Consider the following 23,409-nt stretch of genomic DNA (forward strand, 5'->3'; position numbering starts at 1 on the left):
CTTCTATTATTACCTCTACTATTCCTACTCCTACTTTTACTACTTCTACTTCTGCTACTACTCCTCTTCTTTCTACTCCTCCTTCTATTTCTATTATTCTTCCCCCTACTTCACTATTTTCCTTTTCCTATTCCTACTCCTACTTCTCCTTTTCCTACTCCTATTCCTATTTCTGTTACTCTTCCTACTCCTTCTACTGCTTCATCTACTTCTATTATTCCACCTCTTCCTTTACTACTTCTATTCCTACTACTCCTATTTTTACTCCTCCTACTTTTTCTACTCCTACTTCTACTACTTTACTACTTCTATTACTGCTGCTGCTACTAATATTACTGTAACTTCTTTTACTTCTACTATTACTACTGTTATTGCTACTGCTTCTACTGCTGCTGCTGCTGCTTTTGCTACTATTGTTCTATTTCTATATCTGCTACTACCTCTACTCCTACTTCTATTTCTACTATTTCCCCCTTTATTCCTACTCCTATTTTTATTACTCCTTCCTACTACCACTTCTATTTCGATTCCTTCTAGTACAACTACTATTATTCCTCCCCTTACCTTACTACTTCTATTAGTCCTACTTCTACTTCTATTGCCACTACTACTTCTACTACTACTACTACTGTTGCTGTTACTTTTCCTACTTCTATTATTCCTTGCTCTACTTTACTACTTCTACTGCTACTATTACTCTCACTTCTACTCCCATTCCTACTTTTACTACTTCTACTACCACCACTACTACTTCTACTTCTACTACTACTACTATTACTCCTTCTTCTATTACTCCTATTTCTACCCCTCCTCCTAATTCTCCTTTAGTACTCCTACTCCTCCTGATCCTCCTTCTACTACTGCTGCTATTACTTCTACTACTATTCCTACTTCTACTGCTACTACTTCTAATATTATAACTGCTGCTGTTACTCCTACTTCTACTATTCCTCCCCCTACTTTACTGTTTCTACCACTGCTACTCTCACTTCTACTCCTGTTCCTACTTTTACTACTTTTACTACTATTGCTGCTAATAGTACTACTACAACACTTCTACTTCTATACCTCCTCCTTCTCCTCCTTTACCACTACTAATCCTGATCCTCTTCCTCCTCCCACTTCTACTACTATTACTATTGCTGCTGTTGTTACTCCTCCTACTTAATACTATTACTACTAATTAATAGCTACTATTTATATGGTCCTTACTTTGTGCTAGGCACTGTGCTACATGCTTTATAATTATCTCATTTGATCCTCACAATCTTAGAAAGTGGGTACTATTATTATCTCCATTCGACAGATGAGGAAGACTTTTTTTGAGTTTTAGTAAGTACTCAGGTAACTGATCCGCTGGCTCCTCTCTTGAGAAGGAGCCATAGATTCTGGACTCACATGGTTCCTTCCTGAGAAGAAACCTGACTATGTGGCTTAATGTGCCCCCAACCCAAAGAATGGACCTAGAGTCAGGAAGATTTGAATTAAAATCTTACCTATGTGACATGGGGCAACTCAGTTCATCTCTGTTTGCCTCTGTTTCTTCAGTTGTAAAATAGGGATAATAATAGCACCTGTCTTGCAAGGTTGTTGTGAGGGTCAAACAAATATTAGTAAAGAGCTCAGCATAAAGCGTGGCACACATAAATGCATAATAAGTGCTTAATTCCTTTCCTTCCCTTCTCCCTAAAGAAAAAATTTTTTTTAACATTCTGCATTTATTAAGGATTTAAGTGACCATAGGCATTGTGCTGGGGCACAGGGACAAAACTGGATCAGTCCTTGCCCTCAAAAAATTGGATCATCCTCAAAACACCTGCCAAAGTCCTATGTCAAAATGAATCAACATAGTTACTTTGTGAACTACCAAGTTGGGTGCCTCACGAAGGCAGCCCATCTCTAAGCCAGAGTACTACCTTCTGTACAGCTTGATCCTTACAGACTCTGAGGTCTACACAGCTCCATTCTTTCCTAGAGGGATCATAAAGTATAGAGCTGAACAAAAACTTTGAGGTCTTCAAGTTTAAGCCCTGCGTTTTATGCAAGAGGAAGCTACTGCGAAATGGCTTCTCAGAAAGCCTGTGCTCTCACTGCCAGGTAGGCTGCTTCAGGGCTAAGGGTACAGACTCTCAGTTTCCCAGGGCTCACAGCCTCACACCTGCCCCACAGCCCTCAGGAGCCTCAGTCCTTTGGGTTCCTTCGGTGAGCTGACGCATCAGTTCCAGCAGAGGGCCTCAGTATGAACCTGTTTGGAAGCTGCTAAGCCAGCTCGGTAGAGTCCTGAGAGAGGCAAAGCCTTTTAGGACACAGAATCCTTCTACAGACCGAGAAGTTCCCAGGTGATCTCAGAGGGGCTAATGGGACCCACATCAGAGCCCAGCTGGTTCAGGGGAAGCAGGAAGACACCAGCAGACTCCCAGGGAGGTTCCAGGGAGACAAATGTGTGCCCTGCTTTGCAAAGCTTTAAAGTGTTTTCTGAGTGTCAGCTCTTATTTATTTCAGGATTTAGAACTGGAGGAATTTCAGAGGCATCCAGTTTCATGATCTCATTTTATAGGTTCCAAGAAACTTTTTGGAAGTGGGGACAATAAAGCTTAGATCTGGCTCATGTCTTGGGATAGTATAAAGCCGATTTATAGAGGGGTGCCCTGGTGCATGAAGCACTAGGCTTGGGGTCAGAAAAGCAAATTTGAATTCAAATCTAGCCTCAGACACTTACTAGCTGTGAGATCCTGGACAAGTCACTTAACCCTGTCTGCCTCAGTTTCCTTTTCTGTAAAATGGGCTGGAGAAGGAAATGGCCAACCACCACAGCATCTTTGCCACATAAAGACTGAAATGACTGAAAAAAAGATTAGACACAAAAGACATTCTTCAGTCACAAAGGATTCTCAAGGATCCACAGGCAAATTCTTAAAAAAACAAACTGGCATTTAACTTTTACTCCAAGGTCCACATTTTTTGGCCATACTTGGCACCTATGGTTTATTTTCCTCTAAAACGGACAGGATGGCCGATAGAAGCCATCCATCACAGGGCTGCCTCTACCAAATCTCAGAATGCCCACAGCAATCACTAGGCTCAACGAGACCATCTCTGGCAGTCCCCTTAGTCATGGGCAGCTTGTGGCACAGAGGACAGAGAATGGGCCTAGAGTTAGGAAGAACTGAATTCAATTTTGGCCTACATGCCTGAGCAAATCACTTCATCTGTGTGCCTCAGTTTCCTGAATTGTAAAATGGGGATAATAACAGTCCCTGTTTCACAGGGGTGTTGTGAGGGTCAAAAGAAGCAATATTTGTAAAAAGCATTTAGTATAATGCCTAATAAAGACAGTCATTTGAAAAAGCTCCACCCCACTAATGAGGTCCACTGGTGTGGTGTTCTCTTCCTTAAAATATAATGGTTCTCTGGGGGAGAGAGCAGGTTTCTCAGAGGAGGTTTTCTGGAGGCAGCCTTTGTTTCAGTTAAAAGTAATAATCACCCATATGCAGCTAGGTGCTAAAAGTTCAGATCTTTTATTGCTTCCTCCAAAATAGCCCAGTTAGTTTTTCTTAGAGGCCTATCTTTCTGCTTGGTTCTAAGAGCTCTTGCAGTTGTCCTTTGCTTCTGCTTTCTTCAGCCTCCAGCCAGCACAAAAGTGGAAGATGGAATGAATCTCTCTTTCCTTCCAGAGAGGGCTTCTCTCTGAACTCACTTAAGGATTCCCTCTCAATCTTTTCAGCTGAGCTCCTGCCTGAGCCTCTTTCTGCTTCTTATATATGATCTCCCAAAGGTTGACTCCTCCCCTCCAAGGGAGGGATTAAGGGAGGTGTGAATTCACAAAATTACAAAGTGTACTTTGTCAATCTCCCATACTTGTGAATTCCAACGAGTACTTAAATACTTCTTGCTTATATGAGCTTTCTAAAGGTGTGAACACAAGCATTATTGTCCATCAGTTCTACTTAGTACCTTGTTTCTTCTGGCCCATAACATCTCCTCGTAGGATCAGATCAATCATACTGAACCATGCTAAATTAGATAATTATTGTCTCTATCAACTCTTAACGACTTAACACTTTGTAAGGAATCCAACACACTGGGATCCTTTCAGGGAGAAACAAAGAGTGTCTTATATGAAAACTGAGTTTTAAAATATAACTCACAGCTCTTATTCCTCACAATAGCAATATCTAGGCTCATGCTGCAATGAGAAAAAATTCCACCAAAGGGCGCCAGGAGACAGAAGATATTTTTTTCTGACAGCTCACCCAGAAGGAAAAAGAAAGTTGAGGAGGGTAGCTGGGAATGAAATCATACTAAGTGAAGATTTCCCAAGAACAATCTTCTCCCTGCCCCTTTCCTTTCCTTCGGTGTACTGTATTAATCCAGTAAAGCTACATTTACATTATACTTAAATTGAGCAGACCATTTTCTACTTAATTAGCAGCTCACTTGTATCCAGACAAAGAGAAAAACAGCTAGAACCCACAGATGGGGTCAGTCAAATTTAAAACATTTATAAAGGGTTAAGCATGTGCCAGGCCCTTGCTCGGCTTTTAGAATAGAGATAAGAAAACATATATCCCCTGCCTTGAAGGAGCTTCTATTCTGCTAGGAGATGGGATCCGTACAGAGCTAAGGATGACATGCAAGATATTTTGAGAGGGGAGAGATCCCTGAGACTGTGGAAATCAAGGCAGTCTTCTTAGAAGAAGTCTTTTTGATGGAAAATAAAGATTCTCTGTGGAGGAGGCAAAGGGATGAATGCATCTCACATGTGAACTTCATTCAAACAACATGGTGAGGTTCAGAATTTCTTAGGTGCTTTAAAGAGCACAGACATAGTGATTTATAAACCACTTTTGATTTTAATTTTTATAACCTGTAGTAGGTAACTAGGAAGACTTAATGTTTGTTGAATGAATACAAATATGGGGACCTGAACAAAGTTCTCTTAGGCCGTTTCCTGAGATCCCTATCAATTACTTATTCATTCAACAAATATTGTGCTTTTCATCCACCTAACACAGAACAATGGCTTCCTTTGTGGACTTAGACCAAACTGACCATATTATAATTCACAAGGTAACTCACCATTCTTGAGTTCCCTTTTGAGCCTACAAATTTCTATTCACAGGAAAAGGGTTATTCTTGGAAGGGACTGCAGAGATCCTGGAATCCAGTCTTCTCATTTTACAGATGGAGAAACTGAGGCCCAGAAAGGAGAACGTTTTTGCTTATGTTGGGGCTGGAAGGCCAACCCCGGATCCCACCCCTAAGTCTAGAGTTCTTTCTGTCCTACCACATTGCTCTCCCTAGGGCCATCAAGCTGAATTTTATCTCTTCGCATCTTCTCCCTACTTCCCCTGAAACCAGGAGCCTGCTCTCTGACTTTTCTCCTCATTTTCACCGATAACTATCTCAGCCACTTTGCAAGCAATAAATGACCTTTACCTTCTAACAGGTAAGAAGCCGGTGAATCAATACTTGGTCCACGATGGAAGCATTCACACTGTCCAGAGATCACCTTTTTACACTGACATTGTCCTCACCATTGGGGGCTGGAACGTGGCCATCTGGAAAGAAGGTGTTTCTGTAAGTTTTGTGCATAATGGCTGAGCAAAAACTGTGGGTGTGTTGTCCCTGGCTATTGAGAAAGAACAATGCACTGGCTGCTGTCACATAATAGTGCCTGTGGGACACAACTTATGGAAACAGCGGCAGATGGCCCGGGCCACAGCTGGCAAGCAGATCCATCAGGAGCTTTTCAAAACAACCCTTTCCTTTTATCTCCTTAGAAGTACTTTTAAAAATTTCTCATCTAGGCGAACACAACAACAATCTAGTTGGTCTGCTTATTGTCTGAGACCCAGGACTTTCCTCCTTGAGGCTTTGTGGGAAATTTCTCTTCACTTTGCACCCCTTACCCTATCAGCCTCTCACCCCTTTGAGCCCACTGGGAACCCGTGAAGTACAAGGTGGGGGGAGGACGTTGTCACTGGTCTCTGTCCACAGCATGGCCATGATAGAGCGAAGACCAAGGACAGGAAGATCAGACCCCTAGAACTAGTACTGCATCAAACAATTCATCAGTCAACAAATCAGTGCTTAGTGTGTCCTGGACACTGGAATACAAAGAAAGGAAAAGAATAGAAATCGGCCCTCATGAAGCCTTCATTCTTAAAAAGGAAATGAAACAAAAATAAATGGGTATAGATGGGATAGTACAGAATAAAGAGCAGGGCAGGGAGGGAGGGAGGGAGAGTGCCAAGCTTCCTCAGCACACCTGACTCAAAAATCAGGTTGAAGCTGTGAACAAGGTGCCATGCAAGTAACCAAAGATCAGGAAGGAAATGCTGGAGGCCAGGGGAAGCTGTGGAGAAGAGAATTTACATGTAGGATGGAAACAGGTCAGAGGCCAAGCAGGAAGCCCCCACCTCAAAGAGAGACTCATCCATGGTCCTTTCTAGGGCAATGGCCAATCCCAGGCCTTCCTTATTTCAGATGGGTCCAGCTGCCTGGAGTGGAGACTGAGGCAACCAGAAATGTGGGTGGTACCTACACACTCCTTTTGAGAAAATATCCTAAGAATATTCTGGCTAGCCACTATGTTATATTGGAAAGAGAAGGGCCTGCTGAGGGTGAGCAGCCAAACTGTCCCAAATAGTGTTTGTGAACCACGTGGCAAGTCTTGTGGGTTTTCCACTTGGAGTCTTGTGGAGTGACTTTGCCCAGGTCCAATGAGGGCAAGCGATGGTAGCTTACAGAAGAAATGACAGATTTTTTTTTTGTCCTCTGATACTGGCTACTGGGGCTACGTGGAGATTCCGGCAGCAGCTGAGCCCTTTCAGATGCGCTTGTTTGCAATTTTAGATGGATAAGGACAATTACAGGTTGTGTCCCTCCACTGAAATGTGAACAATTTGGGATTGGCTGGCTTGGCTATCTGCATTCCCAGTGCTCAGGGTCAAGAATGCTCTTCCATTCCATTCTGTTAGATAAGAAGAGGCTAGGAAGCACAGAAAATGCATCTGAACCCTGCATTTTGTTGTTGTTGTTGTTGTTGTTGTTGTTAAACCAACCCCTGAGGGAAGACCTTCAGCAGGGGAATATTATTAAGAGCATATGATAATGGTCCCCATGAACTCTTCTTAAATGGTACTGAATCAAAACTTAAAATTTTGCTTGGGGAATCTTCAACTTTAAATTTACCGTTCAAAATCATCGTCCCATTTCATCTAACAAATAGCAAAAGGCTTGAAACCTCTCTTGGGATTTATGGGGGGTTTGTGTCTCTTTTTTCAGCAAGGACCGCTTCTTCAGTCATCCTGTTCAAAAAAAATGTACACGGCTGGACACTGGTCCTTGACAAGACCAGCAGTTTTCTTTGTGGGCAAAGAAGATGGATACATTGACATTTGGGACCTGCTGGAGAAAACTCACGAACCCGCCCAGACACAAAACATATGCGTAACGGCAATCACGTACATCAGACCCTGGATGGCCTCCTGTAAGTTAACTTTGAAAAAGAGAAAGCCTGAACCCATCTCATTCCTCAAAAATCAATAAGAGCCAGCATTAGATAAGTGCTGTTAGTGTGACAAAGTGAGAAGCAATGGGTGCAATAGCTAAAGGGCCCGTGTCCAAGCCAAGAAACCTAGGTTTAAGTACTGCTTCTGATGCCTACTGGTTATGGGAGTAATCTCCTGGGGCCCCCTTTTAAGGCTAAATCTTGTTAAGAAGGTGCTGACTCACATGGGCAGAGACAATTTGCTTGCCAGGCCATTCCCTGCCTCAGTGAAATCACAGGTCAGGTGTCCATCCCTGCCCACTGTATGTTTACACCAAGGGAAGGCATCCTAGCTTTATTTTACCAATGAAGGCTAATAGCTAATCCGTGGTCACAGAGTTTATAAGCAATGGAGCGGGGATTTGACTCATTGCCTGCTTTCAAGTCCAATAGACTTTCCCCTATGCCCAGTACTCTTTGTTAACCTATGAACAATGATCTTTTAAAGTGATTTTACTCAGCATTAGAAGAATGACAGAAGAGTGTATAAAATGGAACTCATGATCCATGTTCAACAGATAAAAACCCGTCTGTTTTTAAAGAAATCCAGAAAAGGAAATGTCTCCCTCTACAACCTGTTCTTAGGTTTAACAAGTCCCCAGTGTGAAAAAATGATCTAATCTTACCCTCCTGAGGCGAGCTAAGTATAAGTGACTTTCCCCTCCATTCTGGAAGGTGAGTTGGAAGGCTCCTTCCCCAACAAATGTGATGGTCTGAACAAAATGAAAGTCCAGGTGAGAACTCTGCCCAATTAACTTGCTTCCTGATGATATTAGCCCTCTTCCTCCCTGGTTCCCAGTTACATTCCTATTGTGATTTGTATCTCTTCAAAGAGCTTTTACGTGACAGGGACGATTGATCTTCACAGATACTCTCTGAGAAAGGGCAGAAATTTCTGCCCCCATTTTAGAATTCATCACCTTAAGATTGGAAGGATTCTTAGAGATTATTTACTCCATCTGAGATGAATTCTCTCCATTCATTCTGGCTTCTCCTTGGACATTCAGTGATGGGTGGCCCGCTGTATTACTTATTCCTCTTTCTACTCCATCATCCTTCTAGCCCCCCATTGACAATCTTGATCTTATCCTCCGGTCATTCACTCACCCCACAAATTCAATCGGACGCCAAATCTTGCTGTTCTGACTGCCACAATCTCGCTCACACACATCTGTTCTCCGACTGGCCCAGTCACTCTCCCTCATGGCATTCATTCACAAGGACTACCATCACAGCCTGCCAACTGGCATCCCAAGTGCCCCCTCATTCTAGTCCATCCTCCACGCAGCCGCCAAAGGAATTTTCTGAAAGTGTGGATCTGCCCTTGTCCCCTTCTCCCCATTTCGCTAAATCCAGTTTCCTTATTACTGTTACCTCCTGGACCAACAATTTAAAGCACTTATAGTTGGGCCCTTGCTCCTCTTCCCTTCTCAGGATCCAGTCCCCCAGTGCAGCTCCCAGCATCTCTGCCAGCCCTTCCACCTAGAGTCACTCATCCCTAGAGAGAATGCTCACCTCAGTTCTGCCCCTTCCATCACCTGGTTTCCTTCTAAGATTCAGCTCAAGCCCCCTCACCAAGAGGAAGCCACTGTTGTTTCCTCTGGTTACTAGTTAGAGTGTACGTTCTCGTAGGGCAAAGGCTATGTCATCTGTCTTTGTATCCCTAGCACCCAGCACAGTACACAGTAGGCAAGAACCATTCAAAATTTACCATTTGCTGTTTACAGTTCAAAATGATCATCCCATTTCACTTGACAAATAACAAAAGACTTGAAACTTCTCTCGGGATTTAGGGCATTTTGTCTGGAAGTAATTATCTGTTGATTGGCTGATCAGGAAGTTCTTCTTGAACTGAAGCCAGCTGTTGTTTCCCAGAGGTGAAAAGCACCAGAGGTCTTACCTTTGGTACCAGAGGGCAGCCAGCTAACATCACTGACAAATGACATGACAGGGATGTGAAGGCCAAAATGATGTCCCTTAATCTCCTATCTCCTTACTCTAGATAAACCTTCCTAGCTTCTCCAACCAGTCTCTGTGACATGACTTTAAGTTCCTTCATCATTCTTGTTTATTTAATATTTTACATTATATTTATAATATTTATATTCTATTTTATATTTTATATAATATTCACATTCTATTTTATATTTTACATTATATATTACATTATAATTCTCATAATGAAACTGAAGTATATATTTACTTTTTAAAAACTTTTATTGAATTATTAAAATTAAATTAAATTATTAAAAGTAACTTTTATTTGAGATCATTGCAGGGCCCCAGTGAAGCCTGATACACTCTTCGCATTGCTACCTGCTGATACAAACTGTGCCATCCCTCTTGTTGGCTGGGGCTGCTACCCCTTGGCTTCTAGGCCTGGGCTTTGCCAGTCCCTAACTCCAGTCAGCACATGGAGATACCACCATGTTACTCCCCCATTCGTACCTGTTTCCAAAAGCAGCTGACAGATAAGTTTCCAAGGTTAAAGAGCTAGGGGTGAGCCAGATTCTAAGAAGGATTGCTTTTTTTTTTTTTTTTTTTTAACTAGACTAATGGCAAGAGAACTCCCAGGAAGGAACCCCCGCTCCTGGGGCACATCAGTATTGATTAAGTGGCTTAGAGCCTGAATTTACAAGGGCTTTCCTGGGTTTGTAGAGCTGACCTTGGTTGAGCATTGGCAAGACATTGGGATACAGAAGAAGTACTTCTGTTCCCTACCCAGAGCCCTCTCTGTCCGACTCTCACTATGCTGCCTCCTATATATGTACAGATAATGCTTTGAGGTTTGCAAAGAACTTTCTGGAGCTTAGTAATCCTTAGAACAGCCCTGAGAGATCTTTTTACTGATGAGGAAATCCTGGCTCTTTAATTGCTCTGCATCACAGAACTAGTTCCTGTCTGAGGCAAAGTTGAAATCTGCATTTTCTGGATTCCAAGATGAGCACTCTCCCCACAAGATGGTGCTCCCTCTAGATAAGCCCCTGAATTACATACCGTCCTCTCCCCATCCCGGATCTTAGTCCAGTAAGATCTCTCCTAAGGAAGCAGCAGCAGAGAAACGTGATCTGAATTTGTTCTGAGATAATGAGATAATGTGATGAGGCTCTTAAATGATGATAGAATGCTTTGAGATCTCAACAAACAATAAACCAGGCTTCTTCCTTCCCAGTCTCATTACAGCTGGCTGTGACTGTTTACATCCATCCCTCTTGCTTCTCTTTTCCAGGCTAAGTAATTCCAGTTCTCTACCATTCTCTTCCCTATAGAACATGTTTTCCTATCAATCATTTTTATGACTATCTTCTGCACTTATATCAAACAATTTTATTAAATAGATCGGGGGCCATTCCTTATAAGGTTTCTTTTATTATTATCAATCATCTTTTGAACTAATGATAGGAACTGAAGTTGTAATTATATTACTGTAAGGAACTCCCAGGTAAGAAAACTTGCTTTCTCATTGTGACTCAACATCTTCTCTGCAATTTATGTTGTTATTCAGTTGTAAAAACCATATTTTAGTTGTGTACTCTTTGTGTTGTCATTCAGGGTTTTCTTAGCAGAGATACTGGTGTGATTTGCAACTTCCTTCTCCAGCTCATTTTACAGATGGGGAAACTGAGGCAAACAGGGTGAAGTGAACTCACCCACCGTCTGTGGCTGGATTTGAACTCAGGTTTTCCAAGACTTCAGGTCCAGTTCTCTCTCTCTCTACTACATCACCTAACTTTCCTGTCAGTACTTTCCTGACTGCCCTGTTCTCAGCAATCCGCCTTACATATTCAAATATAATACACATTTACATTACCTGGAACATGGAAAGGACAAGTAAAGAGCTTGCCCAGGGGATGGAAAAAAATAATACATAAAAATGTTCTCAGAAACAAAAAATAATAAGTGGAAGAGAAATATTATCCCTTTCTTTGGAGTAATAGACTGAATTTCTGCAACGTCTTCTGATTCCTAGCATGTCTGCACTGTTGTTTTGGTCCTGGAGACACACAGGCCTCCATTTTCATTCCATTCCTCTACTCCCCTCCCAGAAAGATTAGATGTAGAAATTATCTGAATTATCCCAACTTGCTAATGTTTTCCAGATCAACCATTGCTAAGCTTATACCATACATGTGGTTAAGCTGTTTGCTACTTTTAATTAGTCCAAAATCCTTGCTTTCCTGACTTTTCAAAACAAGAGTCTACAATTTATTTGAATGAAGTTTTCTATAAATGAGAAAGAGGAAAAACAACAAATGTGATGAGTTTTTCTATTTTTCTTAAAGAAAATTCTCTAGAAGCATTTGATGTTTTGTTCTTATTTTAAAATCTTAGGGAAAAAATCTGTTACTGTGTGGCAGAGAAAGCAGTGGGTCTGTTTGCTGCTTTGAAATTCCTCCGATCATGGGAAGCTTATTTTCCTTTGAGTCTTACAAACTAAAATATCCTCTAGAAGTATTCTTTGAAATCTTCCCACATGTCATCATTAGCATTTGTATTGAACAGGTCTGTTATCTACCCACTGAGTTAGGATGGAAGGCTGACAGAGAAGCACAGACAAGGAAAGCAGGGTTGGGGGAAGGTTCAGGATGGTTGACAAACATTTTAGAATCTTTGTTCTGTTTCCCCAAACTGGAAAAACTGACTTCCATATGTCTATGTGGTCTCTGCTGTAAACCCAACGGAGGCTCCATGACCAATGCAACCACATGTAGAAGCAACAAGTCCCAGAGGAAACTACAAAACAAAAACACATGGATGCTTAACTTCTAAAATTACTTTTTGTTTGCTAAGTTTTTCCCCTTTTTAAAAATCTTTCAGCAAAACAGCAATTTGCAGCCGTAGCAGATTATTATGGAACGCTGCATATATTGGAAATTCCATGGACATTAAGTCACCCTTCGGCCAATGAGGTTGGTAATATTTTGCTCTGGGGATTTATGTGATCAGATATTTCGGAAGCTTTATTTTTATTTGGGATTCTTTTAGCTGTAGACTTACTAAGTTTAGAAACAATGGTTAGCATCTCAGGATCATAGATGTAAAAAATAATAGAAGGGACTCTCAAGACCACTGAGTCCATACCCTTCACATTATGGAGAGGTGAGGGGAGGCAGGATTCAAATTCCTCTGATCCCATCATTCTCTCTACCACACCATGTTATGCTTGAAAGAGGTCTCATGGCCAGCTGGTCTGCCCAACCTTCCTCCCTAAATAATCCCCACTAGAATTTACTCAGTAAGTAGTTAAACAGGGAGTTTGTTCATATTTCATAAGTCAAACAAACTATAATTGTAGGAGTGGGAGACTGACTAAAAGAGAATAGAATTGGTTGAATTTAAGAACTGAGAAGAATTGTTAAAAGAATTAAATAACAGTCTGCATGAAACTAACATTTAAGTACAGGATCACAGTTCTTCAGTAGACAAACTCTACAGGTATGAACCAAATGAAAACCACCAAGAATTCATAGAGATTCAGATAAAACTTTTCCCTTTGGGGAAAGAAGTGCTACTCAAATTCACATTAAGCACAATTCAACATAAAAGCTCCTATTAAATGGAATTTCTCTTATAAGGGATGGACTTGTAAGATATTTAGCTGATATATACAGTTTTTGACATATTTGAGAATATGTTTCTATCACACATGTTACTTGTGACCTATCCAGAGCTTATATAAATGAATAAAGCAAAAAAAGGATCTGGAAACTACTATCTCCACTCTAGAACTTCTAATTATCAAAGGCAATGTTGCTGAGATTTGTGCCATTATTTTAAATGCAACTTCTTTCAAAATAGAATTAATACCATGATACAAAAGAGGACTATGTTCTTAGCTCATCACATGTCAACATCTCCTCTCATCAGATTTGTCTCTATTTGGCTCACATTAGTGTACTAGACCTCTGTCTGTCCTGAAGTATATTTTTTTCTAAGTATAAGTTTCTTTTAACACTTAGCCCAGGGCTTTGCACATATTAGGTGTTTAATAAATGCTGAATGCATGTCTTTGAACATTGCCCAAGGCCAATATTAATCTGTCAAACATAGAGACTTTTCTTTGTATCTATCTTTGCATCTTTCTCAATGTCTAACATTATGCTTTGCACATAGTATTTACTAGATGAATATAAATGGCATTATTTTATATTTTGGATCATTTGTGATTCTGTTCTTCATTAGTGTGAATAATTGCAATTTGTTAACTATTAGATTTTTTTAAAGTTTGCTGTTTTACTAGTTGAGAAAACTATCACATATCAGTATTATTGATAAACAGCAAAAACTTGGAGGTTTTTATTTTCAAGTTTTATTCTAGAGAAATTGAGTATTTCTTCAAGTATGTTCTTGATATCAGATTACTACTAGGGCAGCGGTATACCCTCCCTTTATGACAAATTGTGTAATTGATATTTCATGTGAATTATGTTTTGTTAACAGGTAAACACTGTAAGTAATTACTTTGACAGAGAGGTCAATCACCTGAGATATGCAGAAAAACGCAAAGAAATCCGAGACAAGGAAAAAGAAGAAATAGAACTGGAATCGGAGAGAAAGAAAGTTGTAAGTGAAAATTTAGGGAATAAAACTCCCCCCCCAATATCTAGCATTCTGCCCTCCAGCAATGAAGACAAGTATTGGTGATCTCTCTCTTCAGGATAAATGTCAAATTCATTATTTGGTTTTCTATTCATAGTTTGATTTTGAAGAGCAATATATTATCATTGGTTTAAATAATACGATCAACCTGACTCCAAATGTCAGTCTGTGGAAATCTTACTTGAGATCTGTGATTCAAGCATTCTTGTAGAAATTTTTTTAAATGTTCTAATATACTGATGGGATTTAGTTTTGGTAACTGTTATTACAGCAGAGATCTAAGTTCAAATAATTATAAGAGCTAATTAACAGAGTATTAAAAAAACTAAATGTTTTTCCCTACTATGGATATTAATCTGAATTTGTTTTTCCTTATTTGGCTATTAATCTGAATTTAGTCTGTCACTACTGTTTTTGCTTCCTGCTCCCCAAATTTTCCATCATTAGGCAAAGGAGAAGTAGTGGAAGATGAGGGAGAAGAGTACATAGTGCTTTTTACATACTACACATTTAATAAGTCTTTGCAAGATTAAATTTGTGGTACTAGATTCTTAATTATAACGAGGAAAAAAATGTAATTAGGACTTCAGAACACACCTGATATAGGGAAAGAAGCTTATTATAGGGGAGAACAACCCAAAATGGTGAGAGAGGAGGAAACACAACAGTTGAATTCCTCTCCACAAAATTCTTCCTAGAAAATACATTAGACTAAATCTTGATGGGAAAATCTAAGAAAGTTACAGTGAGTAATTTTCCAGCCCAGGTCAGCATAAGAAAACCATGAAAGATGCTTGTGAATAGTGGGGATATTTCTTATGAAACACTACAGCCTCCAAGGAGAGAGAAACTGTGCTTCAGGGCAAGAGGAAGTCTCAGATCCTGTGGAGGGGGCAAGTCAAGCACATGTGGAAGGAAAACATCAAGTAAGGAATTCTCTTTCAGTATTTTTCAGCAGACAGGAGCTTGGAGAGAGATAGGAGACCATCCAATCCAGGTGTTTTTTACCTTGTCTGGTAAAACTTTTGGTCCCTTTGTCTAAATGCATACAGCAAAATACAGAGTAACTACAAAGGAAACTAACTCCTCATACTAAAATAGAATTATCTAAATGCTTGAGAGTTCACAGACTCTTAAGTTAAGAACCCCTGATTTAATCCAATCTTTTCTTTTCACAAGAGGAAACTGAGATGCCAAGAAATGAAATGGCCCATCCAAGATCACCCAGACAGAAGCATCCCTCCAACCCAGCTCTCCTACTGCCAGATGTTGTATACTTCTCAGTACAACAAATTGCCTCTCTCTCCCTGCATCCAATTTCTAGTTAATTAAGAGCAGTGATTAGGAACTTGGATTTGTGCTATCCTAGAGCACAAAAGCTAATTACTTTTAAAAATTAAAATGAGTGACAATTATTTTTCTACCCTATGGCACCTAGGGAAAGGGATTAAGTGTGTCAAGTAACAAAACTTATCCCAACTTCCAGAAGACCAGCCTGCAATTTATGAATTGATCCTCTCTGAAAACAAAGAGCAAAGAGCATGTGTGAGAAAAAAACAATTTTGGGGGAGGATTCTGGGAAGATGGTGGAGTAGGCTGGTAAATTTCAAGCTCTCCCGATTTCCCCCACAAATAGAACAAATTTCACCTCAGGTGAACATAGACTGGTGAAAAATCAAGAACACTGGGGGCAAAAGAAGTATCCTCAGATACACTCAATAAGACCTGAAGACAGACCCCTGGGTCAGGATTAACCTTCTGAAGTGCAAACACCTCCGGGCTAGCTCTGCAGAAAGATCTAGTAGAACCCTCAGGCTAGGTAGGTGTGGATGGAGCAGAAACCCCAGGGACTTTCACCTCCTGAATTGTTTGTGGAGTCCGGGTTGGGGTCCAAGAAGATAGGGTAAACCTCGGCTGAGTGGGCACACTGGGGCCAGCTGTGCTGCTGAGATGAGACCCTAGGGGAGAAAGGAACCAGTACCTGGTGAGTGCAGAAGCAGCAGGGCACAGATGCTGCTGGCTGTGGGCACTGGCAGGAGCAGAGAGCTCTTGGTTGGGGTTTCTGGTCAGAGGGGAGAGCTGAAGGGAAGCTTGAGGCACCCTCTCCCCACCCCACAATTAAAGGTGTTTACACTAAATACCTCTTTATCTTAAAAAATGAACAGGAAAAGAAGAACCTCACCATTGAAACATATTATGGGAACAGGGGAGACAGGGATTCATCTTCAAAAGAGGACACTTTAGTAAAAACAACAATAACAACAAAAAACCCTTATACCCCAAAGAGTAATGGGAAATGGTTATCTGCCCAGAGAGAATTTATAGAAGAACTCAAAAAAGAATTCAAAAATCAAATGAGACATTGAAGAAAAACTAACGAAAAAAATTAAAACCATCCAAGAAAAACAAGATTATGAAAAAAAGTCAACTAATTAGAAAAGGAGGTACAGTTTCAAAGATGAAAATAATGCTTTGAACATTAGAATTGGATAAGGGAAAGTCAGCGAAGCTATGAGAAATCAAGAAATAAGAAAACAGATTATAAAGAAAGAAAATAAAACAGAATGTGAAATATCTTATAAGAAAAACAACAGATCTGGATAACAGATCAAGTAGAGAAAATGTAAGAATAATTGGACTAACAGAAAGTTGTAACCAAAACAAGACCTTTGATCCAATAATGCAGAAAATAATCTGAGAAAATTGTCCTAGAGTGATAGAATTGGGGGGGGGGGGTGAATACAAATAGGAAAAAAATCCACCAATTGCCACCTCAAAGAGATCCTTTGTGGAAAACACATAGGAACATCATTGCAAAATTTTGAAACCCCCAGATTAACAAAAAATTGCAAGAAAAAAGAAAAATAAAAACAATTCATATATGCTAGAACTACAATTACAATTGTAAAGACTTAGCATCTATAATAAAAGGCCACAGGTCTTGGAATCATATCTACAGACAAGCATGAGAACTAGTCCTGTGGCCAAAAATACATCCAGCAAAATTATAATTTTTAATGAGGAAAAATGGACATTCGGTGAACTTGGTAGATTTTCAGGACTTTTTATCAACCAAACCCAAACTTAGCAGAAAATTTAACATGTAAGAACCAATATCAAAGAGCAATTTTAAGGAACCCAGCATGGACAAAATATTTGGTTTTTTTTTACATAGGAAATGTATACTTTATGATTAAGATTCATATAAACAAAAACATAGCTCAAAAGAAAGATTGGTAGAGTAAAGATTAAAAATAGTAAGCATGTTATAGAAATAAGATACAGAAGAAGAATGAGACACAGGAGCATTAGAGCGGGGAGGGCTCATAGTTCTGAAAACCTATTCACATCCGGAATGGGATCAATAGGCAACACAGCATATATACAGTGAATGGTATAGCACCCTCCAAAATCTATAAAGAAATGAGCGGGGAGGGATAGGCACATGGGGAAGCAGAGGGTGAGAAAAGAAGTCAAGAAGGATCTCTGAGTGGGGAGAGGTTAAGTAAAAAGGCAAGTTAAGGAGCAGAATTTAAAGCGGCAACAGGGATAGGAAACACAAGTGTGTGTGTGGGGAGGGTATGTATGTATATATCTACATATGTATACAAAAATATATCTTAACTGTATGTTAGAGTTCAAATGTTGGAGTTTGTTCTTCTCAAAACATGGCCGGTTTAGAGGCTTAGAGCCCTCCGAATATCTCCAAATCCAAAGGTTCTGGTCCTTCAGCCTCTGCCTCTGCTTTCTTCAGCCTCCAGTCAGCTCCACTCTTCACTCGGTGAAATCTCGACTTGTAGCGTCTTCCTCTGAAGAACTCTCCGACTGGCCCATTGGCCTATTTATGCTCCTTCCAGAGAGAGGGATTATGGGTAGTTCTACTTAGTACCTTGTTTCAGGTTCTGCCCAAAACATCTTCTTGTAAGATTAGATCAACTCTAATTAGTTAGCAGTTAGTAAGGATTCCAACATCTCCCCCTTTCTTTTGTTTTAGAACATAGGCGGTTTCTGAGGGGGTACACATAAATCCATCAATATGGGCCAGAACTTTGTAACAGATATACATGGTATACATAAATCCATCAATATGGGAGGCATTATACATAATTTACAAAAGCACACAGCAATATAACACAGGCTAGTGGTAATGTAACAAATAACATGAATCAACATGAAAATTTAACTACTGCAAAAAGTCTCATCAACAATCTTTCATCTCAAGAAATCCAATGATTCTTGCAATTGCTTAAAATACATAAGCACATAGCAATATAACACAGGCTAGTAGTAATGTAACAACATAAATCGACCTGAAAATTTACAAATGTCCATAAGTCCTAGAAATAGTCCATAAGGAATCCATTGTCCATTAGTTCATGCGCCAGGAATCTAATAATTCCTGTAAGCTCTGAAGTACTGCAAAAAGTCTCATCAACAATTTTTCATCTCAGGGAATCCAGTAATTCTTGCTGGTTTTTCAGGAACTGAAAGCTGAAGATTTTAAATTCTTTTGACAGTCTCATTGTTAGCCATCTGATTCCTTTTCCACCTGTGGAAATATAAGCAGATCCTCTTCCCCAAGCAGGTAACCTATCTAATTCTCTTCTATTTACCACTTTTGGGATTTCTCCTCATCATCTGGTAATTGCATTGGAGCTGTTTGCATTGGATATTGTCTTGTTGTCTTAAAAGGCCTGTATTCTTCCCAACTGTAATCCTGATTACTTTTCTGTTGGTTGATGACATCAGAGTTCTGAATTTCTAAAGTCTCTCTGGGTGTAACCTCAGCTGCTATCATGCCCCACCTGTTCTTTGATTGATACTTTAGAGCTGGGCCCTGCCTCTCATTCAATATACATTTAGAGGCCCAATGAAAGCCCCTGTTACATTTTGGACATGGGGTTTTGGGTTTTCTCTCACCCTGTCTTCTCACTCTATCTCCATATCTACAATGAGCTCTCAAATGTCCAATTTTTCCGCACTGAAAACATCGACGAGTTTCTCTAGAATTCCTCTGCCAAGAAGGACCTTGTCTTTCCAAGTTCACCATAGTCTGGGCATAATAAGCATTTGTGCCCACTGTGGCACAGCGTCTTATGATTTCCTCTAAAGAAGCATTTTTGTCTAGCCCCCATATAATTCTTTTGCAAACCTCATTGGCATTTTCCTTAGCCAAATGTCTAGTCATTATTTCTGTGGCAGCATTGTCTCCAATGGTTCTTATTACAGCTGTTTGTAAACGTCCTACAAAATCTGCAAAAGGTTCATTGGGACCTTGCTCTATTTTTGTGAAAGCATTATTTCCATCTTTCTGTCCAGGGAGAGAATTCCAAGCTTTTATTGCAGCCTTAGAAATTTGCTCATAGACTGTTATGGGATAATAAATCTGTTCTGAACTCTCTGCATACTGACCTTCACCAGCTAGTTGGTCAAAAGTGATTTGTGCTATCCTAGAGCACAAAAGCTAATTACTTTTAAAAATTAAAATGAGTGACAATTATTTTTCTACCCTATGGCACCTAGGGAAAGGGATTAAGTGTGTCAAGTAACAAAACCTATCCCAACTTCCAGAAGACCAGCCTGCAATTTATGAATTGATCCTCTCTGAAAACAAAGAGCAAAGAGCATGTGTGAGAAAAAAACAATTTGGGGGGAGGATTCTGGGAAGATGGTGGAGTAGGCTGGTAAATTTCAAGCTCTCCCGATTTCCCCCACAAATAGAACAAATTTCACCTCAGGTGAACATAGACTGGTGAAAAATCAAGAACACTGGGGCAAAAGAAGTATCCTCAGATACACTCAATAAGACCTGAAGACAGACCCCTGGGTCAGGATTAACCTTCTGAAGTGCAAACACCTCCGGGCTAGCTCTGCAGAAAGATCTAGTAGAACCCTCAGGCTAGCTAGGTGTGGATGGAGCAGAAACCCCAGGGACTTTCACCTCCTGAATTGTTTGTGGAGTCCGGGTTGGGGTCCAAGAAGATAGGGTAAACCTCGGCTGAGTGGGCACACTGGGGCCAGCTGTGCTGCTGAGATGAGACCCTAGGGGAGAAAGGAACCAGTACCTGGTGAGTGCAGAAGCAGCAGGGCACAGATGCTGCTGGCTGTGGGCACTGGCAGGAGCAGAGAGCTCTTGGTTGGGGTTTCTGGTCAGAGGGGAGAGCTGAAGGGAAGCTTGAGGCACCCTCTCCCCACCCCACAATTAAAGGTGTTTACACTAAATACCTCTTTATCTTAAAAAATGAACAGGAAAAGAAGAACCTCACCATTGAAACATATTATGGGAACAGGGGAGACAGGGATTCATCTTCAAAAGAGGACACTTTAGTAAAAACAACAATAACAACAAAAAACCCTTATACCCCAAAGAGTAATGGGAAATGGTTATCTGCCCAGAGAGAATTTATAGAAGAACTGAAAAAAGAATTCAAAAATCAAATGAGAGACATTGAAGAAAAACTAACGAAAAAAATTAAAACTATCCAAGAAAAACAAGATTATGAAAAAAAGTCAACTAATTAGAAAAGGAGGTACAGTTTCAAAGATGAAAATAATGCTTTGAACATTAGAATTGGATAAGGGAAAGTCAGTGAAGCTATGAGAAATCAAGAAATAAGAAAACAGATTATAAAGAAAGAAAATAAAACAGAATGTGAAATATCTTATAAGAAAAACAACAGATCTGGATAACAGATCAAGTAGAGAAAATGTAAGAATAATTGGATTAACAGAAAGTTGTAACCAAAACAAGACCTTTGATCCAATAATGCAGAAAATAATCTGAGAAAATTGTCCTAGAGTGATAGAATTGGGGGGGGGGGTGAATGCAAATAGGAAAAAAATCCACCAATTGCCACCTCAAAGAGATCCTTTGTGGAAAACACATAGGAACATCATTGCAAAATTTTGAAACCCCCAGATTAACAAAAAATTTGCAAGAAAAAAGAAAAATAAAAACAATTCATATATGCTAGAACTACAATTACAATTGTAAAGACTTAGCATCTATAATAAAAGGCCACAGGTCTTGGAATCATATCTACAGACAAGCATGAGAACTAGGCCTGTGGCCAAAAATACATCCAGCAAAATTATAATTTTTAATGAGGAAAAATGGACATTCGGTGAACTTGGTAGATTTTCAGGACTTTTTATCAACCAAACCCAAACTTAGCAGAAAATTTAACATGTAAGAACCAATATCAAAGAGCAATTTTAAGGAACCCAGCATGGACAAAATATTTGGTTTTTTTTACATAGGAAATGTATACTTTATGATTAAGATTCATATAAACAAAAACATAGCTCAAAAGAAAGATTGGTAGAGTAAAGATTAAAAATAGTAAGCATGTTATAGAAATAAGATACAGAAGAAGAATGAGACACAGGAGCATTAGAGCGGGGAGGGCTCATAGTTCTGAAAACCTATTCACATCCAGAATGGGATCAATAGGCAACACAGCATATATACAGTGAATGGTATAGCACCCTCCAAAATCTATAAAGAAATGAGCGGGGAGGGATAGGCACATGGGGAAGCAGAGGGTGAGAAAAGAAGTCAAGAAGGATCTCTGAGTGGGGAGAGGTTAAGTAAAAAGGCAAGTTAAGGAGCAGAATTTAAAGCGGCAACAGGGATAGGAAACACAAGTGTGTGTGTGGGGAGGGTATGTATGTATATATCTACATATGTATACAAAAATATATCTTAACTGTAGCCTGCTTTGGAGTGGTGAGGGATGAAAGGGAGATATGTGCATCTGTGTGTGTTTGTGTGATGTGTATGTGTATGTATATATCTACATATGTAAATATAAATATATACTTTCTTAGCTATCCTCTATATAACTTAACTATATATAACTTTCTTAACTATAACCTGGGTAGGGTGGAGAATGAAAAGGGGGGGGGGAGAATAAAATAAATAAGGTGCACGGCAGAAAACAAAAGAATGATTTATAAGGAAGTAAAGATGGACACTCATAAATATAATTTCTTCTACTAATATATGCTTTCTTAAATTGGTATTTATTATATATTTTGAATCCTCCTTGATGTTCTGCTGGGCATGTGATTCTCTCTCTCTTTTTTAACTTTGTTTTGTATTGAATCTTGCCTGTTTTTCTCTTTGCTTATTCAGTTTCTTAAAATAAAATAAATTTGGGGGGGAGGGAATGAGAATAACTTTTTTTTAAAATAAGCTAAAAAAAAGGAAAAAAACATTTTTCTTTTAGCTTTTACAAAGAAAAAATTAATCAAAGGTAATAAATGTGCAAAACTCTCAGCTCAAGCTTTCTAGGTTGGTTTAAATACCTCCCCCCCAAAAAAAAAAAGATAAAACATTTTCTCCCAACATTAGCAGTCTTCTCATACACCAGTCCTTCATTTTAAGCATCTAACGACACTTTCTCTTTCTTTCTTTTACCCAGAAAGTTTTTCAGAAGACAAGAGAACAAATAGAAGCTGAGCTGAAGTTAAGCTACTCAGAGTTTTTGGAACTTGAAAAAGAAATCCTTGGAAGGCTTGGGATGACTCCAGATTCAGACAAAATGTCATCCTCATTCAGAGACCTCCTTGACTAACCAATCCCTGAACTATTTTTCTGAAGATTTCTCTCCTTCAGAAATGCCTTTCCCCTCCCTTTCTTAGTAATGATTTGTTTTTGTAGCAATTACTCATTTAAGCTTTACATAGGATGAGGAAGGAAAATGAACATAAGGCTATTAATGTGTAAATGTAGATACATTAACTTCATTGGCATTCATTAAAGCTTCTTAATTTGAACAGCAGCAAGATTGGCTCTCTTTCATGCGTGGCACAGAGATTCTAAGCCCGCCCTGCAGATCCTGCATAGGGCAATTCTTTTAGTAGCAGTGGAAGGGACCCAGCAGTTGCTCTCAAGGATGGCTTTTATTCATCACTCCTTCCCCTAAGATGTAACCACATAGAACCAAAAGCTGAGGCTGATCCCCACCAGCACGGTCCTAAATGCTGGACAGAAACACAGTTCTTGCCACGAAAGAGGTTACATTATAATGCGAGCGAGAACATGGAAATAATTGGGAAGATTTACGTACAGAATAGATGGAGCACTCAAGAGGAAATGGCATAAGACCTACAACTGATCATTTTCCACCTGGTAAGCAGTTATAGCAGTCAATCTAAATAGTTTGAATACAGACAAATGCTTTGCATTTCACCTTTTAGGTCATTCAGAGCTGTCTGACATATTGGACAACACATGAAGTCAGAGAATC

At 39.7% G+C, this 23,409-nt stretch overlaps 1 protein-coding gene across 1 annotated transcript in view; it reads left to right on the forward strand.

The window, feature by feature from the left end:
- Positions 1–22,941, forward strand: part of DNAI3 (dynein axonemal intermediate chain 3) — a 116,973-nt gene extending 94,032 nt beyond the window's left edge. The window contains exons 19-23 of the mRNA XM_051999214.1: positions 5,450–5,580; positions 7,291–7,495; positions 12,374–12,465; positions 13,997–14,119; positions 22,582–22,941. Coding sequence (XP_051855174.1) covers positions 5,450–5,580; positions 7,291–7,495; positions 12,374–12,465; positions 13,997–14,119; positions 22,582–22,734 — 704 coding nt within the window. The 3' untranslated portion in view covers positions 22,735–22,941. The remainder of the gene's footprint in view (positions 1–5,449; positions 5,581–7,290; positions 7,496–12,373; positions 12,466–13,996; positions 14,120–22,581) is intronic.
- Positions 22,942–23,409: the final 468 nt, after the last annotated feature.

Source organism: Antechinus flavipes, chromosome 4, assembly GCF_016432865.1.
Source record: "Antechinus flavipes isolate AdamAnt ecotype Samford, QLD, Australia chromosome 4, AdamAnt_v2, whole genome shotgun sequence".
Lineage (NCBI taxonomy): Eukaryota > Metazoa > Chordata > Mammalia > Dasyuromorphia > Dasyuridae > Antechinus > Antechinus flavipes.